General features: G+C 37.9%; 1 protein-coding gene across 1 annotated transcript in view; it reads left to right on the top strand.

The window, feature by feature from the left end:
- Nucleotides 1–26,286, top strand: part of LOC306858825 (neuron navigator 3-like) — a 147,701-nt gene that overhangs the window by 41,707 nt on the left and 79,708 nt on the right. The window contains exons 2-5 of the mRNA XM_079399580.1: nucleotides 2,967–3,084; nucleotides 3,632–3,684; nucleotides 13,953–14,025; nucleotides 19,737–19,920. Coding sequence (XP_079255706.1) covers nucleotides 2,967–3,084; nucleotides 3,632–3,684; nucleotides 13,953–14,025; nucleotides 19,737–19,920 — 428 coding nt within the window. The remainder of the gene's footprint in view (nucleotides 1–2,966; nucleotides 3,085–3,631; nucleotides 3,685–13,952; nucleotides 14,026–19,736; nucleotides 19,921–26,286) is intronic.

Raw genomic sequence — 26,286 nt, 5'->3', positions numbered from 1 at the left:
ATTGTCTTATATTCGGGTCAATATGGTATATAGTGGGAAAGGTCACACTTTATTTTTAAATCCAATTCTCGCTATTAACAAATCATTAACTACGACATTTGCCTCAATAAACTCCTAATTTGCTGTTTATTAATAGTAAGTTATTTGTCAAGTTTAGGTTCTGGGTAGGATTAGGGATGTAGAATATGGTCATACAGAATATGTGCTTTATAAGTACTAACAAACAGCCAATATGTTAATAATAGGCATGCTAATAAGCAGCTAGTTAATAGTGAGAATTGGTCCCTATACTAAAGTGCTACCACGTGAAACAGAATTGTAGGACGTTACTAATCAAAAAGTTTTGCAATCATTAATTATTAATGAACTTTTTATGTTAACAGAAACTTTTTTTGTTTCACTGTCTGAAGGGATTGACACTATTGAACAGTGAACAGCCAAAAAAGGGTCAAAGTTTCTGGTGGTTATCATGGTCCAATTGACCCATGTTGGTAGATAGCCTACCCTAACTACGCCAAAAAATATTTCCATTGACAATCACTCAAAAGTTGCTGTTTAGGCTGACCTGACATAGCATGAAATATACATTTTTCCTTTATTTCTTCTGGTGCCATCAGCACTGTCATTTTGCTACAGCTCTAGAGTAATCATTAGTCACACAGCATGTATGGCCCAGGTGATTGGCTAAAATGTAGCTTTCTCCAGTTATTTGTACACTGTGTGCTTTATTTGTGAAGTTGATGTTATTAACCATTAATATGCAAATAGGAACTATAACCCAGGGTTAAAAATATAGCCTACTGTGTGAAAAACCTGACAACAGTAAAGCATGAACAAGATAGCTGCTACTGGGTTAACAATTTTAAATGTGTGCACTAGTCTCATGCTTTTCCTGTTGTTCTTCTTCACTCTCTCTCTCTCTCTCTCTCTCTCTCTCTCCATCCCTCTCTCTCTGTCATTTCATTCTTTCGTTTTGCTTTCTCTTCCCATGACTCACTTTCTTTCTTTGTTGATCTCTGGGTGCTGGAGGCAATAAGAGGAAGACAGGGTGATTTCTCTTCCCTTCCTTTCAAAGGTCCAGATGGACATTTTCTGCCCGTCGAGCGCGTGAACAACTGTGGCACTGCGGCACCCCTAATTCTCACAGCAGGCAGGGAAAAGGGGAACTGGGTTGTGCTGCAGAGAATCGCTGTCTTATACTCCACTTCCTTTTCTGACCTTTCAACCACTGCATCAGCATACCTCACCAACTTGCTCAGCCACAGAAATACAAATTCCTTCTATATCCTGGGCCGAGGGATGAACCAAAACATCAATACCATAGCCAAACCAGATCTGAATTCACCTGTTTTTTTGGATGCTGTGAAAATGTATAATTGTTTTGCTGTTTTCTCTGCCGTGACTGGTAGTGTATCTGTTTGTTTACTCAACTCTTGGAGGTGACTGTGGTTTGGAGTTTATTGGCTCTCTTTTGTATTGTGTTGAGTTTAAGTGGGAGGATGACTAAATAGCTCTTCATCACCCTGTTCTTGTAAATGACTCCTCATCATATGCTGAAACCACAACAGATGAAACCTTTGGACTGTGGCATCTTCGAGCTGAATGCTTCCTTTTGCGTGGCGAAGGCATAAATGTGTTTAATTGGTCACTGTGTTTGAGATGGTGAGAGAGTATGGCTGATATTTTTTAAATTTTATGAGGCATTATAATATGGTCTAAAATTAAACTAGCTATGTAAAATAATTTTTTTTAGAAATTTTACTGGGTTTGTGGGTGTAAATGAAATTTACCACTTTAAATACATTTTAGTATGTCATTCGTAACTTTAGCATTATGCAGGGTGCAGATTATGGGGGTTTGGGGAGGTCTCTTCACCCTAATTAGGGCTGAAACTGTTTAAAGGAAGCCAGAACAAACGTTTTGAAGGCTATTGCAACAGTAGGATGGTTGACCATTTTCTGTTAGGATCAAAATTGGCTGGTACTTTGACAAAACATAAAAAGTAAAATACTTGCTGTCTGGATGAGCTGAAAAAGTTGAGCCCCCAATAGTCTTTTGTATAATTCACACAATGATTTGAAAAGTTACAAACAAAAGCCTCATACAGGCAATTCTATTAGTGAGAGGATGTGAGCTCAGAGAGTGTCCCTTACCACTGGGGTGCTCTCGCTTAAGTGGGAAATGGAAAACCGTTTGCCTAGTGTGCAATGAGATCTAATCCTAAAATCACAACAAGAGCTCTAAGATTTGTGACATGTGTTTTTAAGGGGCCCTAGAACAGACCCCTGAGGAACACCTATCCAAGGAATCTTTTAGACTTATTACTGAGACACTAGGGGGTTGCATTTGTTCGTACAGACCCGGTATATTAAGCAATAAATAAGGACTTTCTTAATTTAGTGTTCCCTGCATGCTGTTTCAACATTTTTGCTGTTGCACTTCTGGTACTGCTCTGAAACAGTTTTATAAAAACTTGCTGCACAAGGACTTAATTTAAAAGACTTTAACAATGGTTTAAAAGCTCAATGTGCAATGACAACATCTTTTAGAGAGGAATTAGCCTTTGGAAAAGTTAATTTGTTGTAAGTAGGTGCTATCCTTGTAATCCACATCTGATTAAATGGATCAGCGGTGTGACAATGTCATGTAAGAAAATCTGTAGAAAATCCAGGTAATCCATTATAAACGCTGAGACCTCATTGATGGTTTTGATTAAATTGCCCTTATACTCAAGCCGGCTGCTATGTTTTTCTGTTTCTCTTACTCTAATAGTTTTTGTTTTCCTAAGTGGCTCTGGTCAACATGACTCAATCTTTTGTCAATCAAACCACAGACACATTTTATCTGCTCAGGTCCTCTTTGACAAGTTTTCATTAATCTGTATTATCTGTTTAGAGGCTTTTATCCCGTTGGTGTTCATCCATCTTCTGTTCCTCATCAGAATATTTTCCTTATATTCCCTATAGATCTACACTGATTGGGCAAACCATTATTTGGCCAAGTCCGGCTGTCCGAGGCTTATTAAGGACCTGACTCAGGACATACCTGATGGAGTTCTGCTGGCAGAAATCATCCAGATAATAGGTAAGGGTACAAGCACACACACATACACAGTGCAGGCTAATAAATCTTAAAACATAACTACTTAACTGCGATTCAGCTTTAAGTTATTCTGCTCATGTTAAACTGGATTAGAATCCATAGAAAATCAGCAACATGAGAATTGAATGCTATTTCAGCACTATTAAAGCATGTGTCTCCCATGTGTTCACTTTAGTGAGCCCAGAGTGGTGTGCGTTGTGTGCATGTGTGTCAGTCTGTCTTTTTTATTTTTCCTTCTTTCTTTCCCCCATTCCATTTTCCCCTCCTCTGGGCTGTCCTGAAACTTTATTATGAACCTCTAGCATACAATGGCAGATCTTATGTCACAAACCCGCAACCAACAGCTGATGAATTAACAGCCGTTCATTTTTTCAGCATTTTCTCCCACACTGCAAACATACACATGCTCATTCAATCACAAGCTCTCACAAACAGCAAAAGCAAACTTTCTTGCCTCATGGTAACCTGTGGATGGAAAACAGAGGTTGTGGTACTGCAGAGGTTTAACCCAGCAATATCTCTGTTGCAGCTAATGAGAAGGTAGAAGATATCAACAGCTGCCCCAAGAGTCACTCTCAAATGGTAAGTGTCCTTTTTTTCCTTTAGTTATAATGTAATATATTAACAGCATGATGCCTGTTCTCTCCATTATTGTTTCTTTTCTATATTTTAATTTTTTCCCTGACATATTAACTTTATACCACATCTATCAGTCCTGTTTTTTTGTAAACATTTACCAGCTATAAATCATTCTTACAGATATAAATATTTTGATCAAAAAGTGAAATGCTGTAAACAAAATTGTGTTTATGTATAAATTAAAATAATTAAATTAACTGAAACTGATAGTGAAGGAAACAATTGTCCAGTTTTCATGCAAATAAAATTTTATTTTATTAAATGTATTTGTTTATTTATGTCACAAAAGTATTATATAGTTATTTTTATAGCATATTTACTATAAACAGCACATGTCATTGTGTAATTTAGAAAAAAACAGTCTCATAAATTTGCACCTGTCAGAAAATCAAGAAAACAAATAATTTTGTTCCTTTTGGTCTGCCAAATCATGATGTTTTTGCTGATGATTCTGCAAAATAAAGATTCTTTGCTGTTATCTGTGTAGGTAAGATCTTATATGCGTATGTTGTGTTTCTACTATAGCACATTGCAGTGATTAAACTCTTGCTAAGCTGTACTAGAGTAAAGGCTTTAGTGGCCCCACAGGTCTTTTCTGCAATAGAATGGCCCGGCCGAGTCCTGGGCTATAACTCTCTGCATGTCAATGAGTACAGCAGAGAAACCTGGGATAGTTGCTGTGGGCTTCTCCTAACAACTCCCATGTAGGTATGCTTGTCAGATTGGAAGAGCTCAAAGACCCCAGTAAAAGCTTACGTTCAAGGCTAACTGTGGTGTGTGTGTGTGTGTGCGTGCGTGCGTGTGTGTGTGTTTTGGGGGAGGCTTAGGAGATTTCATTGTTTCATTCAGTGCCCATTGATCTTGCACCTGCTGCCAGCATGAGTGTGCACACGTATGTAGAGGTTTTACACTGAGGAAGTGTGTCTGTTTATGAGAAACTGTTTACGGGAAGTTGAGTTTATGGAGGAATTTGACATACACTGTATCGCAGCCAAGCTTCACAACCAAAACATCAGCACATCGTTGCAGATTGGTGGGAGACTTCTCTGTGATTGCTGAGGTATTTGCCAGTATTTGATGAATAGGAACAGGTTATTGTGCAAAAACAGCAAGTTTTGTTGATAGATGAGATGCTAGTATACTGGGTTCTTAAACAGATTATAGGAATGGTTCAGCCATTATATTTATAGGTCTTGGTCCATGCAGTGAAAGTCAATATGCCGACATATTAGTAACATTGTTGGTGGGACATTATATACAAAGTTGGTGGGACGCAAGTATATAAAGTGATCTGATTGACCCAATTGAATTGATCCGAATGGACAAAAACAGTTGAAACTTTTCTAAAATATCTTTTTGTGTTTTCCACAGAATAAAAAATCATAGTGGTTTGGAACTAGTCCTTTAACCAGCTCCACCTCCCACAAACAAGCTTAATCAGAAAAATTGGCCAGGTTAACCAGCATTTTTTGCTGGTTCACCATCAAAATTCATGCTTGTTTAAGCTGGTCTATTCTGGAGGGTGCTGTGTAGGATGGGGTCATTTATGTGTGTTAAATGAGAGGATAAGAAATACCCTGGCCACAGCCTGGTTAACGTTTTCAGGAATAAGTCAGGAAGCTAATCTATTGTGCCCATTTTCCTGTATTTGTTACTGTGTGGCAGTTAATATTAAACAGTCAATCATGTCAAGCCTCTTTGCTCAGGGAGTCGGCAATCTGCCATTGAGGAATAATCAATTATAACTTCAAAAGGGAAATTCTTTATCGATTAGGATTAGATAGTCCTCCATGCATTTTCTGCTATAAACCAATAAAGATTTACAACTTTGGCATTAGTAAAAAATTCTTGCTCACGTCCATTAAAAGCACCTGTTAAAAATGACTCAGCTTTAGTTAAATGAGTGCAATGTTGGGTGCTTTCCCAGCCAATGAAGATGGTTACTAAATTACATGCGTAATAAACTCTCTCTCATTGATCTGATCGGTCTCTCGGGGCTTAATTAAACTGGCATGAAGAGAGGCAGATAAATCGCCGCCTACAGGCTGTCTGTTCATTCACTGACCCTTATGGAAACGTTTGTCTTTTGAACTGCAACTGCACCAGAAGCTAAAAAGGTAAGACCCACTTTTCCCAAAAAGAATGGCTACGATCCCAAGGCTGGTATTCTGAGTAGTCTGGAATTCTGAACATGTTGGTCCACCAAATGAGCCCTTGCTGCCATTTGTGGCCTAGTCAGTGAGAGATGCTATTTCTGGAGGTTATGCATCAGAATGGGAGTTCCCCTGGCATATCCCATAAGCCTGCCTTGATTAGCAGATCCAGGGATTGCAACGTGGAGATGTCCCCGATGCATGTACACAGATTTCTTTGTACATAGACCTCTCAGAGATCATCAGAGGCGACATATTGGAAAATTGGCTGATTTAATATGCAGTTTGTAGTTTCATTTAGTATTAACAGTAAGATGTCACTGAAGAGTCTCTTGGTTTCTTAGTGGTTGTTTTGTGGCTGACGGCAACTTCATCAAATCCCTGTTTGCACCTCTCTCCTCTCTCATCAGGCATTGTTAGGACAAATTCGGTCTGACAGTGTTGTCTCGTCCCTAAAACTGGAAACTGCAGGAACTGAGCATGCAGAGAGTGCCTTTGAACACAACCAGACACCCTCCAGCTCAGAAAAAGACAGAATGAAATCCAAACAGGGCCGTAAAAATTCATTAGACTGAAACAAACGTTGGGAAAACTAATCTATTTAATTAAAACCTTCATTAATAAACCACATTGCACTTCAAAAGTCTACAGATGTGTAGGCACATAATTAGACTGCACTTCCCAGAATGCACCACATAAACCTTAGTATTGTAAACTCTACAGGTTGTAACCGCAAGTCTTTCTATATACAGTGCATATGAGTTGCTGCCAGTGTCTTCTGGAGGTTTGAGTTTGTGGCCATCAGGAGAGGCTGACTGATTCGCTACCTCTCCAGGTCGTGTGGGAGGACTGGTGCAGTTAAGTGTGTTAGAGCTTGTAAAGTGGTTTCATCATCTGGTCTCCATCTGTTAGCAGCGTACAGCCTGACAGCTGAGAGATACACTCCTTGCTCCGTCTATCCCTCTGCATACCGCGTTCACCTTCATGTGATTAATACAGCATTCCACCCAACTGTTGGCTAGAGAGCACAGGATGCTCAGCTGGTTTACTCTCCTAGATATCAGCTGGTCCACATGATGTCAGGATCAATGAAGCACTTAACTGGTGGTCTTTATTGAGTTTGTTTAGTTAGTTAACTCGATGGTTCATCAAAATGATGGACTGTGTGGATTTGATTGAATTATTAGATTGAGAATGAATTAGGGAGTTAGTAAATTAGTTTCTCGAGAATAAGCTTTGGAACTTTATCGAGTTAGTTTGGTTCGTTGTTAAGTTAGTTCTTGAAAAGGATTGGCTTTTGGTGTTGATTTAGTTAGTTTGCATAATGAGTTAGTTCACGAAGAAGCATGACGATGGGTCACAATTGAGTTGGTCTGGTTATTTAGCGTGTTAGTTCCTGAACTTTGGAACTTTATTGAATTAGTTTAGTTAGTTAATGAGTTAGTTCATCAAAATAAGTGTTTTTTGGTTAATGAGTTAGTTCTTTGAGAAACATGACCGACTTGGTTTGGTTATTTAGTGAGTTAGATCATTGAAAAGATGGATTTTTGGACTTGAGTTAGATTTGTAGTAAATAACTAACAAGTGTTCTCTAAATAGAACACATTTACATTAATCTTTAAGCATACACTTTTTTTATGAAGTATCTTACAAATGTTTTATTTCCTTGTTTTTGTTTTGCTTGTTTAATAGCATAGTGTATTATAGGGTTTTTTGGGGGCCCTATAAGACCAAAAAAATAGCTTAGGTTGTTTTGAGATGGACTTTTAGCAGATTTTTCCCTCTTCTGCTGTGCCATATGCTTATTCATTCAGTTCAACTCTCACTTTCTTTCTTTCTCTGTGCGGCTCTCTCAGAGGGGTTGAGCAGTTTGATATTGACCAAGTGTATCTTGTCCAGAATTATGGGATATTTCTCACTTTGTGATTTCGTATGTTTAACGCTACGTAGTGACATTTGACGTTCACATTTGATTTGTGACGTGTAGCGTTTGACATTAACAGTGACCTTTCCACCTGGGCTTGTAGACATAAGAGAAATGGTTCTGATTGTTTCCTGTCAGATATATTTACTCTCACCGGACTGTGATGATTGTGCTTTGACCTCTGCTGTGGGAGGATCTGTTTTTGGATTGATGGGTCTTCCACCTCTTTACTTTTGACAGGGAATCATTCTGGTAATTGTGTGGATTTCAATCCTCTTAGAAATTACCTTGAGGTTGGCGGATTCTGATGTCTTTTTCCTTCCTCAGACATGTTTGACACGCTTTCAAAATCTAATTTCCGTGTCCTGTTGTAATAATGTCTTTGAAGACTTTTTTACAGTCAGACGAATGAAGGAAATGCTCCTTTATTATATCGTCGACAAACATATTTGACAGACATTTTAATAGAGCTCCAAATATCCAATCTCCCAGAGTGAAAATCAGAACGTCTAAGCCTCTGATTACATCTCACTTGAATACTTTTCTGCGGTTTCATTCAAATTCTGCTCTGCAACAATATGAAGCTTAATAATACCACACAGAGAAAACTATAGAAGTGAGCCTGTGAAATCCCAGAGCAACTCTCATTCTTTTAAGAAATCTACAAAGATCAAACTGTAAAACTGACAGTGATGAGGATAACCACAGCAAAGGCTCTTGGTTTCAGATGGTAATATGGAAGAGCTTGATGTGTGATGTGACTAAGAGAGCAAATCTGTCACCCAAAACATTACTCAAAGATCCACAAGCCTCGTTTATGAGATGATGGCCTTAAAAGGAAAGTATACCCAAAAATGAAAATTGTCAACATTTACTCAATTCCAAACCTGTATGACCATCTTTCTTACATGGGACACAAAAAGGAGAAAAAAGATTTGAGTCAAATCTTTTTAATGATTTAGTTCACAAAAGACTCTTGTTACGAATCAGACTGATCCAGTTCTCGAGTTTAAGCCACCAACTCACACAAAGCAACATTGTGGACTTGGAATATAGTGCACATGGACCACTTTTATGATATTTTGTGGTGCTTTTGGGTCATTTTTGAAGTTTCAAGAAATAAAATAATGCCGATTTGGAACAACTTAAGTGCTTTCTTAAAAATTGCAGGCATTTTACCTTGTCTCAAATGGTGGATCTACAATATGGAATCTTGGCATTCTCAGATGTTTTGAGAAAGCAGACACTTGAAAGCACATGTTGCAGGCAGGCCGTCCGCTGGTGCTGTACCTCCACCAGTCTTGTGCAGGGCAGCGGCTGCAGCCTGATCCATTTAGTTGCTAATTAGACAGAGGAGGCCACAGGAATTTAATGGCTGTCGTCATTGGCTGGCAGCATAATGGCTCAGCTACGGTTGTTTGTCTCAGTGCCCACTGGGCACATAGAATGGCATGCTAAAGTTGGCACTGAGGTGGCTCTAACAAAGAGACCTGCCAAGCATTACTATAACACTATTAGTGCAGAAATAATTTTCTGTGGTCTTATTTGTTGCATCTGTGAATTAAAACCATTATTATTAATTTAGCACAGAAGTCCAGAAGAGAAAGTGCTATTTTTTTATTTTGACTTGGATTGTACTTTTAATTATAATAATGTCTTATGGCAATTCAGTAGCACACTTTATATAAAAAAAAGAAAATAAATAAAAGTCAAAATTGTGAGATATAGACCCACAAATGCGAGATATAAAGTCCAGTTCTGAGTCCAGAGTTCTGAGGGGAAAAATACTGATATTTTACTTAATATTAATATTTAACTCGCAATTGCTTTGCAGTTCTCACAAAAGCTTGCAATTATGAATTTTTTCTCAGAATTGACCGTTCGCAATCCCACCCACCCTTAGTTACTGTTGCCATGACCGACAAACAATGCCAATCTCACTACACATCATGTTCTCACGCAGTGAAAAAACACATTGCAGACCAAAGAGGAAACTGACAACACACCAACAGAGAAGACATTTTTAAAGAAATTCAAACAATAAATACCGTTTTGTGGCTCTTCAGTGTGTCGTGACAGTTAAGAGCTGCAAGCAATGCATACAGAGCCAGACATGATAGATTTTTTGGTATGCAAAACAAGTACTTTAAAGGAATACCTTAGCTCATTGTCATTACCGTGGCAGCCAACAACAGCACAGCTTAAACCTCCGCACATTTTTTTAATTTAGATATATTCAAAAAAGTTTCAATTCAGTCTATATTTTTTTTACCCCGTTTTAACATGTATTTCATTTATAGCTTGTCGGGCAAGATAGTGGATAGCAGCGGCGGCTCATAAATTTCCGCGTTCTGATTGGTCAGATCGCCTGTCAATCGCTGGTCAATTGTGAGTTTATATGTCGCAATTCTAACTTTGTAACTCCCAATTATCAGTTTATGTCTCAATTCTGAGAAAAAAGTCAGAATTGTGAGATGTGAACTTGCAATTGCAAGTCAAAATTGTTAGATAAAAAGTGGCAATGATCTTTTTATAAAATGTTATTCAGTGATTGAAACAGGCTTCAATAGAAGACCGTTTTGAAGACAGTTTTGAACTATTAAAAAAATGTTATAGAGAAGAATGTTTTTCCAATTGACTCAAAATTGGAAAGTTATAGTATTTAGATATAACCCTTGTAAAACTTCCCTATTGCACATACTTTGTTTTATGCTATGTTCTTATGGACAGCTCATCAAATTCATGTGCATGTGGTCACTACGATCAGAGGGAATGAAATGAGCAAAACGACTGCAGCTGTTTCTCTGTAAAACCAAAAGTGCTGGAGAAAACACAGCGTTTATCTGTTCTCTTGGCTCTGAGTGGTTTTTAAGTGAAAGCCATATAATTTAGGCTTGAGACCATTTGTATTTCATGGTAGTGTTGGAGCAGCAACACTTTCCAAAGCCAGCGCTCACCCTACGGTTATCCGATACGCTTGGAGCCGGTCCCTGCGCAACTAGCTGGGCCCCTCAGCATCTGGATCCGCACAGCCGGACCCGAGTACAAACATTTACTCTGCATTAAAGCCTTGCTCTGATAAGTATGTAGATTAAACATGACCAGATTTATGATGTTTGCCGCTCGCAGCGACAGTAAACTTAAACGGCTCGTCGTTGTCATTTCAAGTAAGGGACGTAAGCCGACTCATAGTAATTTTCCATCCTTTTTGCATTCATGTCAGCCCTGAAAACTGCTCGCTTATAAATTTCTCAATATTATTTTGTGAAAATATACCTCATCAAAACATTCTCCTCCCTAATTTCGTTTAATGACATATCTGGTGCTGGAAAATGTCAGTTTATGTCGGAAAAACAGATGATCTGACTTTCCCGGAGAGTTGTTAAAATCCCACATGGTTTGAAAAACCGCTCGGCAAGCGTCAGTTCAGCATCTAAAGCTGCCTAGAGTTCTGCTCGCCATTAGCGTATAGAATCACGGTTTATGTTTGTGTGCATCACTGTAGACCGAGAGACAGAATAAAAATAAACAGAACGATGGGCTGATGGGACCGCTATTAAAACGTGGATGGAATTTCCATCCTTACTTAGGGGATTATATCCGTAACGGACACCAAACTTGATGATCTCCTCGCTTTTAGAATGTAAACCCCATTCGTACGTCTGTTCGCACACGTCTGCCAATCAAGAATGTCCACTCGCACTTTTAGTGTCGGCAACAAATGTTCAATCCCTCGCTGAGACATTACCAGATATCATATATCGTAAACACTTCAGAAAAGCGTTAAATGATGCGGTTGAAATGCCAGGCCAGCGTTTAGCGTTCAACCGCATTAGTACGTTTGATTTTCGTTGAGAATGTCTGAATCAGTTTTTGGTCGGGACATGCTGTCGGGTACCCATGTGCGGCGGGTGCCGTTGTCTTAATGAGACTGCAATGAAAACCAGCCCATCTCTGGTGCACCACACATGTTCTGCACCATGTTGCCATTAAAAGAGGTTTATGAGAGAAGATAATCAAACGTTTAAAGTGCATTAGGCTCTTTGCGTGTGCGGCTGTGTGTGGGATGTGTGTCATATGAAAAACAGCTACTTGTCGTTGGGACAGATGTTAGAAGAAACAAGATGCTGTCGATATGGATCACATTAACAATTGCTCATTCATTCGGCATCCTGTGTGTTTGCGAGGGTGTGTGGGAGTTAATACTGTATGTGATCTGTGTGGATCTTTCTGGCTCAATGCTGGACACTGTGAGGCACTGAGGTCAGAGGATACTGGATGGATGGAGTTGTGTGGAAGACTGTAAATCGCTGCTGCACTAGGACAGCTGTGAGAATGACCTTAAATTGAGTCCAGTCATCCCTCACAGCAGCACTGCAGCAATCTTTTTCTTTTTTTTTGTAAATAATGGCAGTTAGTGGTGCCTGTATGAACTGTGGATATACACTCATTATTTGAGTCCTCATAGAAATTTTAGCCTTGGTTTGGTAAAATAAAATAAATCTAAAGGGCATATTTTGATATAATTTGATATAACCATCTGATAAAATTAAAAATAAAATTAAATAAAAATAAAATAAATAATGATTTGAGTTTAAATAAATTCTTGTGTCAGAAGAAATACTGTGTAGCGATATGGGTTACAAAACTACACAGGAAATTAATTATGTGACTGAGACAATCAGTTATACAGCTAACGAGTCTTTAACCATAGACAGCTGTGGCTGACCAATAAGAATCAAGAATTCCTGTCACCTTCAAGTACTTTTATTTCTCTAATGCTTTATACAGTACACAGCCTTGTAATAATATCAGTTATTTTGAATGAATGCACTGTATGAATAAGTTTATTCAGGTTCTGTTTTCTCTGCATGCTGGACGGTAATATGAATATGCTTAATGAAACACACATTAGGAGTCAACAAGCTAGCATTCATTTTACAGAGTGACAAGAGTCATAAATTAATGTTAATGGGCAGAAAAAATACACTAATGGTTATCTAATAATAATACATTAAACATGAAATTCAGTATTATTGTACGTTGTGTGTGTGTGTACTAGCATATTGGCTGTTGATAAAGCACATATTAATGCATTGATCTGCGTGACCATATTTTAGATTGCTTAATCCTGCCCCATACCTAAACTTAATAACTACCTTACTACTATTTTTAAGTAGCAAATTAGGAGTTCACTGAGGCAAAAGTCATAGTTAATAGTATGAATTGGTCCCCAAACTAAAATATGACTTGAATATTATCTATTAATATTTCACAATCATCTAAAAGGATAGCTGGGGCTTTACAACACCCTGAAACAGTATTAAAACAGTGGAAATTGTGTGACATTTTACTTGCGAGACTGTGTATTATGGGCAGTATTAATAACTGTGCGCAGTAGCAATCCTTCAGGGTCTCATACTGTATGAGCTGAGTCAACTGTCTTCGGTTCTGTCACACAGCACAATCCATTCCACATAGTACTGCGTTTGTCGCATAATAATATAGTGCGGTCTGGCCCATTGACCATCCCTGACCTTACTGTACGACTTCTCCAGCATTCTACCCTAAACTAATGCAAAAAATGTGAGCCATGCGTATCACACGGCCAAAGTCCTTTTGTGTGCCCATGAGTGCAGGCGCCAGCATATTACCACACTTTCAGTCAAGTGCTGTATTATTACAGCCCTCGATTGGGCCACAGTGTCACGCCTGGTCTGTCTGTCAGCGTGTGTGTAGGTGTGACACACTGCCGTCTCAGTGTCACACTCTGGTTCGACCCACAAAGGTTAGCCAGGGGTCATGACACTGTCTGATGCCCGACAATAGAGCCTTTGTGGGCATAAGGCCGTGGACGTGTCCTCACACAACGTCGACATGCACACGTCAGCCACCAGTTGAGCTGTCAAACATGCTGAAATGCACTATTACTGAAGGCGACCTTCTGAAGAAACCATTGCAGTCTGCATCAAAGGCTTTGTTGAACTCTGAATGCTGAGAGGAATGTGTGTGAGGTTCAATAGCCACTTCTCTGACATCACTGCCCGCTCACACTCACCGTCAACATCCTCACTGCCAAAACCAAGCGCTGGTGAGTTTGCTGTATGGCCGATCTCTTTGTTTTTGTCTTTCAGATTGAGAATGTGGAGGCTTGTCTGAATTTCTTAGGGGCCAGAGGAGTCAGCGTTCAAGGGCTCTCTGCTGAAGGTAAGACCCTTCTGTCTGCTTAAAACTTCATAACAACTGCTTAATGCTTTCATGTACACAAATAGGCCTGCTATTCTTATAATTAGTGCTGTTTAGATCAGTATTATTACTGTTTATAATTAAAATGAATGGCCATTGAACAGTTTTTGAAGACTTGAAGGATTAGGAACATTAATGTTACATCAAATTGTGTGGTTTGTTTACATTTTTAATCAATTATATGAACGGAATTTGCATTCCAAATTATAAAATGGTAAAACTCCCATAGATTTGCATAGAAGGAGGGAGTTAAGACATATCTAGGGACCAGAATATTATAGAAAAAAGAGACCATGGGGCCACAGGATGCTTTAAACGATTTAAACTATAAAAAAATTATATGTAACACTTTTTAGTTTTGGGACCAATTCTCACTATTAGCTAGTTGCTAGCATAAATATTAATGCCATATTGGCTTATAAAGCACATATTCTGCATGACCATATTTTAGATCCCTTAATCCTACCCAATACCTAAACTTAATAACTACCTTACTAACTATTAATAAGGAGCAAGTTAGGAGTTTATTGAGGCAAAAGTCATAGTCCTCCTAAATAACTGTTACTTTAATGTACCACTTTACAAAAAGTTTAAATCTGTTAACATTGTCTACTGTACATTAGTTAACATTAACTAAAAATGAAAAATACTTTTATAAAACTTATATAACTTATGTAATGTTCATTTCAACATTTACTAATGCATTATTAAAATCCAAATCTGTTAATATTATTTAATGGACTTGAGCTAACATGAACAGCGAACAATGAACAGTTGTATTTTGCTCGCTATTAATTAAAATTGAAATAAAAAAAATAAAAAAATTGCAGAATCAAAATCTAAAAATTTTATTGAAGCATGTTTTTAATAAATAGTGTTTAATAAAGTTAATGTATTAACACTTTCAGTTTCTGTTAGTAAAAAATGATTCATGATTAATGAAGCGCTCGGTGAAGAGCGTGAAGCGATGATCATTGAAGCCAATCACAGACGTATCTATTGAGTGCGTGAACACAATGACCAATCAGCGCTGTTTAAGAATCTGCTAAACAGTGCTAAAATCTTAGCGGGAAAAGGACGTTTTTAAAATTTCAGTACCGAATGGTATCGCGGTCGGTACTTTTGACAACACTAATTTGGTGTAATGCAATGTGTTTGTGCGGTTTAACGATAAAAAACACATTATTTTCCATATACTGTACATTATTGTTGCTCCTCTATGCCCTGCCTTTCTGAAACTCACCGATTTTTACAAAGCTCATCATTCTGAGAAGTAAGGCGTGCCCTGATTGGCCAGCTATCCAGTGCATTATGATTGGCCGAATACCTCAAGCATGAGATGGAAATGTTACGCCCCTTACCGTATTGTGATGCTGTCTCCTGGCGCAATGAGACGAAAACAATCAAACCCATTATAAACGAGCCATTTGTTGCATCCAGTGGGGACATAATTACTGATTATAATGACTTATACTGTCTATTTACGCGTCGCGCTGCATTGCGCCGCGTAAACATTACCATGTCTGCATTTGTGATCAGAGAAACGACAAACAACAAGTACTACTCTACACTGCTCAAAACCCGCATTTGATTCGTCAGTGGAAAATTCTTTAAATAAGAAAATGTACTTACAGGCTGTGAGTCAGAAGCGCAAGACTGTCCTTGCAAAGTTGGAATTGCCCCACTTTACAGAAACAGCCTTTGAACATAGCTGTTAAATATTTTAGGTGGGTGTGGTCGAGTCTTTTATAAAGTTTTATAAAGAATATCTCATTGGGTGTGAGACTTTAGTCTTTGCAACTTCAGGGATCTTATCTATTCACAAACAGCTTGTAACACTCCAAAGAGAAAGAAAAACCTTTAACATCTCAGAACAAGGTGGAATAATCATTATTTGATCATTTCCATTTAATTCCATACATGCACCGTTAAGTATCACATAATTATAGTTGCATGAGTGGCGTGTCTTTGAGTCCACAGAGACCTGTTGATATTTGAATCTGATCATTTTTGAAACGTTTTAGGTTTCTTAGAACTGCTGCATCGACAAACCGCAAAGATCCTTGATTTTCTTTTTTAGCATAAGTAGGAGCTTAAGTGTACTAAATGCAGTTTGGAATGATATCATTAACCTAAAGCAGCTTGGATACTGTATTCACTGTCCCGCTAAATTCAGCACCATGAGTGCACAGGGTCCATAAATATACAGTGTATTGAGTTTCTCAAGGCTTTTATCACACACTCTTTCCCTTCCACAGGGCTGTGTTTGTGTGTTTGTTGAGCATCTTCCCTAAAGCTGTGAGTAGCTATCTTAATTAAATTAGCTGAGGTTTCAGAGTTAGGGTTTTGAAGGCTTGCATACGCTTGTGTTTAGTTTTTTATGAGGCATGCCGACTTGAGACCTTTATAAAAGAAGTTGGTTCTTGTGTTTGATGTGCCTGAGTGTGTAGGAGTTTTCCAAGGAAAATAAAAGTAATAATGTCTAAACCACAGACAGTATGTCACATATATAGAATTTTCTCTTTACACTTCAATTTATTTATTTTTGAACTTATTAAATTATAAAATTTAGAACAGATTTAACCTCACTGAAGTTTCCTGAATTTATTAAATAAAATATGCTATAATTGAATTACTCTGTCCAGATTACAATTTGTTTTGCAAGTTTAAATATATAAATTAGAAATAGAAAGTCAGATTAAAAATAAGTTTTACTTTTATGCTTTTAATACTTTTATATGCCATTCTTTGTCTAAGAGAATGTTTAAAGTATTTTAAAACAAATCACATTTCCAAATTGCATTGGTTTCATAGAATGGCACTGTACATTTACAGTTTTTTGTTTCTGATTCTATTTCTATTTCTACTAAGGAATTTTTAAGAAACACCTGAGACCAGGCTAATACTTTAAATGAAACCTAACCTCATGCGCAATGAAAGCATCCTCTGGGAAAGTTTGCTCTTGACTCCTGCTGAGTTTTTCAATAATGATAGGTGCAAACTCTCAGTATCCCTTTCCCTGCTGCAGTGGCCATGACTCCCTGTTCACATTGTGTAGGGTATCAGAACACACAGCGGGACTCCGCTTTTAAGTGCAGGGCACACCGTGACCTCTGCACAGAGTGAGCTTTGATCTCATTGGCTGTGAGGATCCGGTGAAATAACAGTTTGTTATAGAGCAGGATTAGTCATAAAGACTTCTCCCAGGGTCATAGGGTGCACCTTCACTGGTGACCTGACCATGAAACCCACTTTGACAAGAAACACATACGTGTACGAAGACACTCCGTGCTAACTCAGCGTAACTGAAGAGGCACTTCCGCTGAGCTGTTTAATCCTTTCTCTCAAAAAAAAAAAAGAATCCTCTCAAGTCAAAGGAGATAAAGCATGTCCTTCTGAGGCATTCAAATTGAAAGACATTCATTAATATGTAAAATACAGGAAGCCTGTTTTCATTGAAATCACTTTTCCTAATCTTTGCTGTGCTAAAGGGATAGTTCACTCAAAAAAAGGTAATTCTGTCATCATTTACTCACCCTCATTGCAAATCTGTGTGACTTTTCTAAAATTCAGCTTTTCTATAACAGGAATAAATTACAATTTAAAATTTATTAAACAGTTATTTTAAGTTGGAGTTATATTTCACAATATTGTTGATTTTACTTTTGATAAAATAAACCCTTGGTGAGCATAAATGACTTTCAAAAACATAAAAAAAAATCTTACTGACCCCAAACTTTTGAATGATGTTCTATACACATCCAATCCACTTCTGTAAATCCAAACAGTCTTAAGTGTTTACTGAATATTTTGGCCAGGGAATGCTAGAACGCAACTGTATGTGGAGGAAGTGGTCAAGGGCACATCACCGTAAATAGATCATGTATTCACACTTCTCTGTCCTCACTTCCCTTACTTAGTCTGTTTGAACAGATATGCCTTTGACCTTGTACAGCTAGTGACAGCAAGACCTAATGACTCCACATTTAAACTTCTGTTAAAAGTGTGTTAATTTGCTGATAGCTTTTACTTCAAGTTTCCAATTTAAAGTCCCGGCTCACCGGTGTTAGTTTGCAAAACATGTGGCATGATCCAGTATTTACAGGTTTATGCAAATGCAATAATTTCACTAACTAGAAGAGGATTTCGTAAGAAAAATAGTCATTACTGTTTCTGGTTGTGACTGGTTATCTATCTATCGATAGAATGGCAAAAATTCATCATTCTTTATTATTATTTCCCGTTTCTTTTTGTAATCAATGTTGAAAACAGTTGTTCTACTTAATATTTTTGGTGAAACCATGACACCTTTTTTTCAAGATTCTTTGATGAATAAAACCTGTAACTAAACCAAACTGTAATTGCACTTTCATGAAAAATACAAAGATTCTGAAAGATTCCTTCATTGATGTAGATGCCATAATCATTTATTATGATTTTACAGTAGTTATTATGATTTTACGGTAGTACTACTACTAATAACTATTATTTTCCATAATGGCATACAATGGTGTTTGTGGAAATCATACAGAGTTGTAATAGCTTAATGTGAATCAACATAGCCTTTGCCAAAATCCAAATGCACTCCATATGCTGTTGCAAAGAGCAGTTGCGAAGAAAGAGACTAATTCCCTCCATTAATGCAAACATACAAAATGTATTTACAAATTGGCCTGCCAGAATAAATATTTTAACACATTATTGCGCCTTATTTTCCATATTGATCTGTAGTGCAACGACACCAAATAGTGCCAAATTTCTGTTGCCTGACCCAGAAAATATGTTCAACTGAAACATACCATCTGAATGTTTTATTATACAAATTACAGCTCTGCACGATTCCAAATTGAACTGGGGGGGAGATTAATAACCCCAAACATTGCTGACGGGCAGAACAAACAGGCGGGCTGTCAGAACGAAGCCGGATTCTTCTCTTTAGCGCTGCTTCAGCACCACCATCCTTCAGTCGCTTTCAGCGCCAGCCGTTAGCAGTGTGTGAGTATGAATGAAGGCCATTTCATAAACAGGCACGAGAGAGTAAAGCGTCGCTGGCAGGCTGAGCACAGACAATCGATGCCTTTGCCTTCATATTCAATCCTTTATCTCTGTGATCAGAGCAACGCCGTGCTGGTACTTATTCAAACTCACAACTTCAATTTCGGAAGGAAGTTTGAAAAGCATTCCTCATAGGACACCTCACAGCGCTCATTTGCATCGGCTCTGAATCAAGATAATAGCATTTGGGCTTCTAAACTCCGCCACTTCAAAGCTTTGCTTATTGAATCAGTGTCTCCTCGTAAAAGGTCTCAATTAGAAGACAATAATTTCAGTGACTGTTTATAAATGTTAACGTCTAATTTATGACGAACAAGATTCCAGACGGTCAAATGACCGTGCTAAACTTAGATTTTCCAGACAGTTGCATATTGTCATACTGTATATCACTTCCTCATTCAGAGCAGAACTCTTCTGCCCCATATTTTCAGCTTTTTGTAAACAAAACTTCAACTTCCCTATGATGAGGTCAACTACCATGTGACACAACGGCGGTTTCTTCTGACTTGATTCTGTTCTAAGAACATGCTGTATTTAAGGTTTAGAGCATCAGTGTAATGCAGGATTAAAGAGCTCTTCCTGTGGTACTTTCTAAATCTGGTGTTTTTGATCTTCAGAGGTGTGTAATGGGAATCTGAAGAGCATCCTGGGTCTGTTCTTCATCCTGTCCCGCTACAAGCAGCAACAGCAGCACCAGCAGCAGTACCTGCAGTCATTAGTGGAGCTTCAGCAGCACGTCACACATCAGACTACAGGGGCGGCGCCAGCGAGCCAACACAAAACACAAGACATGCAGTCCAGGTAGGACACGTCGTATAATATCTATTGCTGTTGCTCCTCCATTTGACTTCTGCATCTTTAATCATGAAATTAAATAGTAAATAGCTATAGACAGACAGACAGACAGACAGACAGACAGACAGACAGACAGATAGATAGATAGATAGATAGATAGATAGATAGATAGATAGATAGATAGATAGATAGATAGATAGATAGATAGATAGATAGATGGACTTTTTTGTTCACATTATTATTATTGATATAATAGTCAATTAATAATGTATTATAATATAATAATATAAACTAAATAGCTGGTCTAAATCTTTTTAGTAAACATAAAAAGGTTAAGTATATTTATGGTGCATTTATAATTTACTTATGCTATTGTGTATTCTAAGTGTTTATTGACATGAACAACATATTTTTCATTATGTCATATACATATACATATACATATACAGATTAGGGCTGATAAATTGATTAATCACGATTATTCACATCCTAAATAAAAGTTTTGTGTACTTACATAATATATGTGTGTGTACTCACATGTATATAAACCTGGCAAAAGCCCGAAAACTCTCCTTTTGGGGACATCCCAAGTGCTTATTGACAAGTACACAACATATCTATCATTAACATATGAATATATAGCATATGTACACATATATTCATCTGAACTGTATTGTTAGTAAATATCTACAGTAAGACAGAATAAAATATGTATGTGTATGTTTATGAATTTGGGACAAACCATAATACAGAAAGTTTTCTGTTAGAGTGTGGGTTAGGGTTAGTTTACAGTATTTATAAATGTTTGTATATAAAAACTATATATAACTGTATATATTATATTCTATACTGCGTGTATGTGTGTGTGTGTGTGTGTGTGTGTGTGTGTGTGTGTGTGTGTTGGTAAAAAAGGAAGGCCATGACTGTGATGTAAATAGATGAGTAATCTTAGCAGCAACTACGAAGAGGAGATGCCACACATGAGTGGCGTTACACAGCCTGTCTCACGTTACCTGACCCAGAATGCATTTGTATGTGTGTGTGTCTGTGTGTGTGTGGGACAGGCAGAAAAACACAAGTGTGCATTTTGTAGTGCTGAGTTCTCTATCCTGTCAGCATTCACAAGTGCAAAGAGAAGAGAGAGAGGAAGAGAGTGAGAGAAAGACAACAGCTGCCCCTTATTCTTGTCCAGGGCCCATGGGAGCTCTATCAACTCACATCCAGCAGTAACAGGTGTTCAGAGGGACTTGGACTGCCAGCCTGAAACACACACACACACACACACACTCGCACACAACTTAAGCATTCCACACACACCAAATGACATCAGCGAGCAGAACTGGACCAGGAGGGCTGTAGATTGGCCGAACTCCTAGAGAATGTTGTAAACGCAGTCTCCTCAGATAACTATCTCAGTTCTCTATCCAGCTACAGGAAGCTATTGTATGGCGTTTAGGAAGTGTTTCTTCAAACGTTTACTGGCTTGGGGTTACAGGTGTTAAAATGGGTGGCTGTCTGATTATCTTTGTGTGAGTGTGTGTGTTGTACAGTTACAGAGGTCTGGGTGATTCATCAACTTTGGTCTTTGGCCAACAGCACAGAAACATTTAAACAGACTCTTGGGGTTTCGTAAAGCATTTTAGCCTACTGGCAAAAGTGTACTGCATAGTCAGTGAATAAACTCATTATGTTTAATGCCCTTGTGATGCTTTTTTTTCCACCAAAAAATAATTAATAGTTAAAATGGTCTTCCTTACGTTGTCCTGAGTAAGCATCATACGTCATATTGCTGGTGCTAAATAATTTTACTGCTCTGAAATTTAATTCAAAAGCCAGTGAGTGTATATATTTCATGTTTAAATACAGTACATAAGGATTTTGGACAAATTAAATGTCACTGTGGACAGAGCTATTCTGGACTGTCTTTGCTCCCATTGCTTCTCATCTGAGGGGAAGCTTTTTAATTTAATTTAATCTAATCTACTCCATTGTTCAAAGGTTTGGGGTCTGTAAGATTTTTTACAAGGCATTTATTTGATGAAAAATACAGTAAAAACAGCAATATTGTGAAATATTACAATTTAAAATGATTATTTTCCATTTTAATTTACAATTTTCAACAGTCTGCTGAAAATGATCTTTCAGAAATCATTCTAATATGCTGATGGTGAAATCTTTTTCAACAATGTGAATGTCGTTGCCATCAATTTTGATCTATTTGATGTATCTAGCGTTCTAGCAAGAGCAAAGAGCAAATCATAGCTCCTAGCTGTGGCTACCTAACAAAAAAGACTAGCCCTATAATATGCCCCACCCCAATTTTTATAAGAAATACATTGGCACAGGAAGAAAAAATGCACCCAGACTGCTGTGATTAGTGAACCAAGAAAATATTAAATAACTGTTGCTAGTTGTAACATGGTAAAAGAAGCTGTTGCTTTTGCTTTAAAAAAGAAAAAAAAGGGAAATTCACTTACACCCAGTCAGCTGGATATCTGTTTTGTTTTAAAGATCTAAATACCATAATACAGCACTGTCTGAGATCCCTGGGAATGAGGGTTGAGCTTATTATAACACACACTGGCTGGTTTTACCCATAGGCACTGCTCCCATTTACAGTTTTAGAGATCCAGGCTTTCTATAGCCAACACCTGCTGGAGTGACGGTCAGAGATAGAGAAAGAGAGAGAGGGATAGCTGGACACTGCGGTGCCTTTAGGTCTGGGGAAGATATGGGGGGTGAAGTGTCATCCCTTCCCTCTCAGCGCACCATGTCCCGAGGTGAACAGCTCGACTCGGTGGTCTCATGCTCACGATTGCCTGCCCCCAGCTCACGGGACAGGAAGAGCCGACTGTCCTATGGGAGAAAGTCTGGTGATAATAGGTACAGTAGTACTGACCATGTTACATATCAGGAACTTTGACAGGAAGCCATATGGTTGTTGCTCATTTTTGGTAGTTTTTAAACATTTATGGCACAAGTTTTTGGTCTGAGCTCTGCAGTGTATTGAGGCTATTGTGTCCCACCAGATTTGATCATTATTCTGGGTCCACAGTGTGACATTTTCTATTTAGGTGTTTAGTTCCTTTTTTGGAAGTTGTCTGTTCTGCTTTGAAAATGAGATGTTTCTCTCTCGGGAGGTAAGTTTAAACTCATTTTATGGGTTGTTGAGCTTCTCTCAGTTTTAAAACTTTTCTGGAGTGTGGTCATTCTTTGCTTCCTGACTTTTACTGTTGGAAGTCATATAGTATAATTGCATTAGAACTTCTGAATTACTGCTAAAGAAGAGATTTTTATTTTAAAGGTAAGATTGTCAAACATTGGAGGTATTTTTCACCATAGACACTGAGTAGTTTGTTAAAAGTAAATGTTACGAATGCAGTACTTGTGCTATTTGATACATTTTTACAGTCTGTTGGAAAGTTTTGATTTATACCTTTGTAATGCATCTTATGTCTCTGTTTGATACGACAGTGGTCTTGAACTATATACTGACACCTGTTGTTGTGAATGCACTACGTAGCCACAAACAAAAGTGGTCACAGTTTTTTATATGACTGGAAACTCATCCTTTTTATTAAAAAAGTACATTTCATAAGCATCCTTATCATTTTGATGTTTTTAGATTGAGCAGATTATCTTGAGATTTATTGTTTCCATTAGAAACTGTAGTGAGTGGGTTTGCAATCCTCACTAAACCTTATTGTTTAGATTAATTTTAAAATTTTCAGAATAGTGACCTTGACAGAGCTGTTCTGTGTGTGATTTCTCATTGTAAAGTATGTCTAGATATCCCATGGCAACAAATTTATTCTTGAGATTGTTATTCTCACCACTGTCATGCTGCAAGGCTGAACGCTTTTAGGAGTGAGGAGAAAAGAAAGTAAGTTGTAGAGCAAAGAGTGTGTTTTTTTTTTTATTTATTTTTTTTATCCATCCTGTCCCAGCTGAGTTCCTCTTTGAGCTGGAGGAGAAACGATGGGCCTCATTAATCATGTGGACATGATCACATTCTCATGAGAGAGAGTGAATTAGAGAGTGAAAGACAGTGTTAGTGTCTCACTGGAGCTGTCTTTGGTTACAATGCTTGTTAACCTGTTGTCTTGCCTCCCTGTTTTACTGTCTTCCTCTCGTTCTCTCAGTCTGGTGAAGTCTTTGTTGCTCCTCAGGGTTTCACTTGAGGGAGTCTGTAATTTTAAGCCAGCTCCTTGTCACACACTCGCCATAGAAACTTGTTCAAGTGAAGCGTTCATGGTGGTCATAATGATCTCCTTCTGAGAATACACACCCACCTTCTCACTCACTTTGGGCAACGTTTGGAAGAATCTTATTAAAATTTAAAATTTGTCACTCTGTATAACTAATTTTTGGAATTCAGAAGGATGCCTAACTAGATGTGGAATTACACAGTCACAACCAATCAGAACATTTTTTATATTTATTAATGTGGAACAGGTTTTTGGATCAAAGAGATCACTGTGGTTGGGGTTATCTAGCATGGAACCAAAGAAACATAAAACAAATTACTGAATACTTGTTGTTTCATGATCTTTAGCTTCTTCAAGATGGTGTAGATGGTTGATCAGCTTGATTGCCACTTGTTAGACCTGGTTTTGATCTTGTAAACCATCTTAGTCAGGTTGATTGGATGTTGTAGACCACCTTGGACTAGCAACAAATCATACTGCTGACCTTCAGCTAAAATGAGCTGTTGTTTTCCATCATGGCAGATGGGAATACCACCTAAATGCTGTTTAGATGGAGGTTTTTCATAATTTGACTGTAATCAGCTTCCATCCGTTCACAGACACTTTCATTCCATCACGCAGCGCTCTCAAACTTGCTATATGCCAAAGCTTGTCAAGGCACATTTACCGCTTAGACACAGCATATCCAAACATAGACAAACACAAGCGCACACCCAGAACGAACAAAGCCAGTGTCAATCAGCTGTCAGTGGCTGGAGAGAAAGAGATTTGAGACCTGTATAGCCAACTGTTCTGAGTTTTATGCTTTGGCCTAGGGTGTTTGTGCTTTGTGTGTGTGTGTTGTAAGTACAAGTCCTACTGGCAGGGCCTCAATCCATCATATATTCAAACTGACAAAATTCATTCATTCATCCCAGCCTCAGGCAGAGGGTCTTCTCTGCCCTTACAGAGATCAGCTCAGAAACCTCTAGTGCTTTCACCTAAACAGCCATAAAACATGTTTGCATGAAGTTTATTACAGTAATGCATCAAGTGTTACAGGAAAGCAAATCCAGCCTCTGGCTTTACATGAACTCAGTTACATCTATGGTACTAATGACCAAACATCTTCCCAAAACACATACAATATACTGTATTTACTTTTCATTCACTCTGAATTTAAGGAAAATGAATAAGACTTATTTTGATGTCAGTAAATCTAATGCCTAATACATAACAGTATGTATTTTCACAGTAATTGTAGGTATACTACATGTGCTACTTGTATTTTCATGGTTACACCTTTAAAACATACACAGTGCTTGTATTTCATTATATAAGCTATGTAAGTTATAATATATTTTTCTGGTTGCACTTTATTTTACAGTACATGTACCTACTCGTACATGTACCTTCTGGTAATATAAGGTAACTATATGGGGTTAGATTAGGTTTAGGGGTACTGTAGTTTCAGGGTTAGTACCTAGTTATTACCTAGTAATTGTAATAACTATGATAAGTACATGAGGAACAGGACTATGAAATAAAGTTCTACCATATTTTGGTTCTAATATCTTATTGGATGAGCCACATATGAAGCCATTAAATCTGATATTCTGTACTATGTCCTATAACCAACCATACCAAAGACTGATTGATTGATTGACAAACAATAAAGTATATAAACAGTGGCCACAGTATATATAAGTTTCAAGTTAAATATTTCTGGAAGAGGTGTGTGTGTGAATATGTCAGTTTTTTATATTGTGACTGGAGCTACAGGAATATCTTCTCTGCCGTGTGGGATTTTTTTCTTTGAGTGATATGTAGTTGTGGAGGTCAATCTAAGCCGATCAGTGATTCACCACTATTGAGAATAAAGCCCTCACTGCATTCACACACACATACTCGAAGGTAAAGGTATATGGAGATTGTGATTTTGGCTTTGAACTTGTTCAGATCTACAACATACAACATCGACTAACAGTAGGACGGTTGGAGGAAATGCACATACTTGTGGTTTGAGACGAGTGACATGTCATGTGAATCTGAGTAGGCGCACACAGAGGCCATGCTGTTTGTGTTTGCACGTGTGCGCCCAGCCCTCGCTAAGTGCCGCCCTTATTGCATTAGAGAGAAAGATGCCACAGTTTGACAAAAAAATTCAATCCAATCATTAACCTCA

This window comes from Barbus barbus (genome assembly GCF_936440315.1).
Source record: "Barbus barbus genome assembly, chromosome: 39".
Classification (NCBI taxonomy): domain Eukaryota; kingdom Metazoa; phylum Chordata; class Actinopteri; order Cypriniformes; family Cyprinidae; genus Barbus; species Barbus barbus.
Note: the sequence above shows the minus strand (reverse complement) of the source record. Positions and strands in the feature narration are given on the sequence as shown.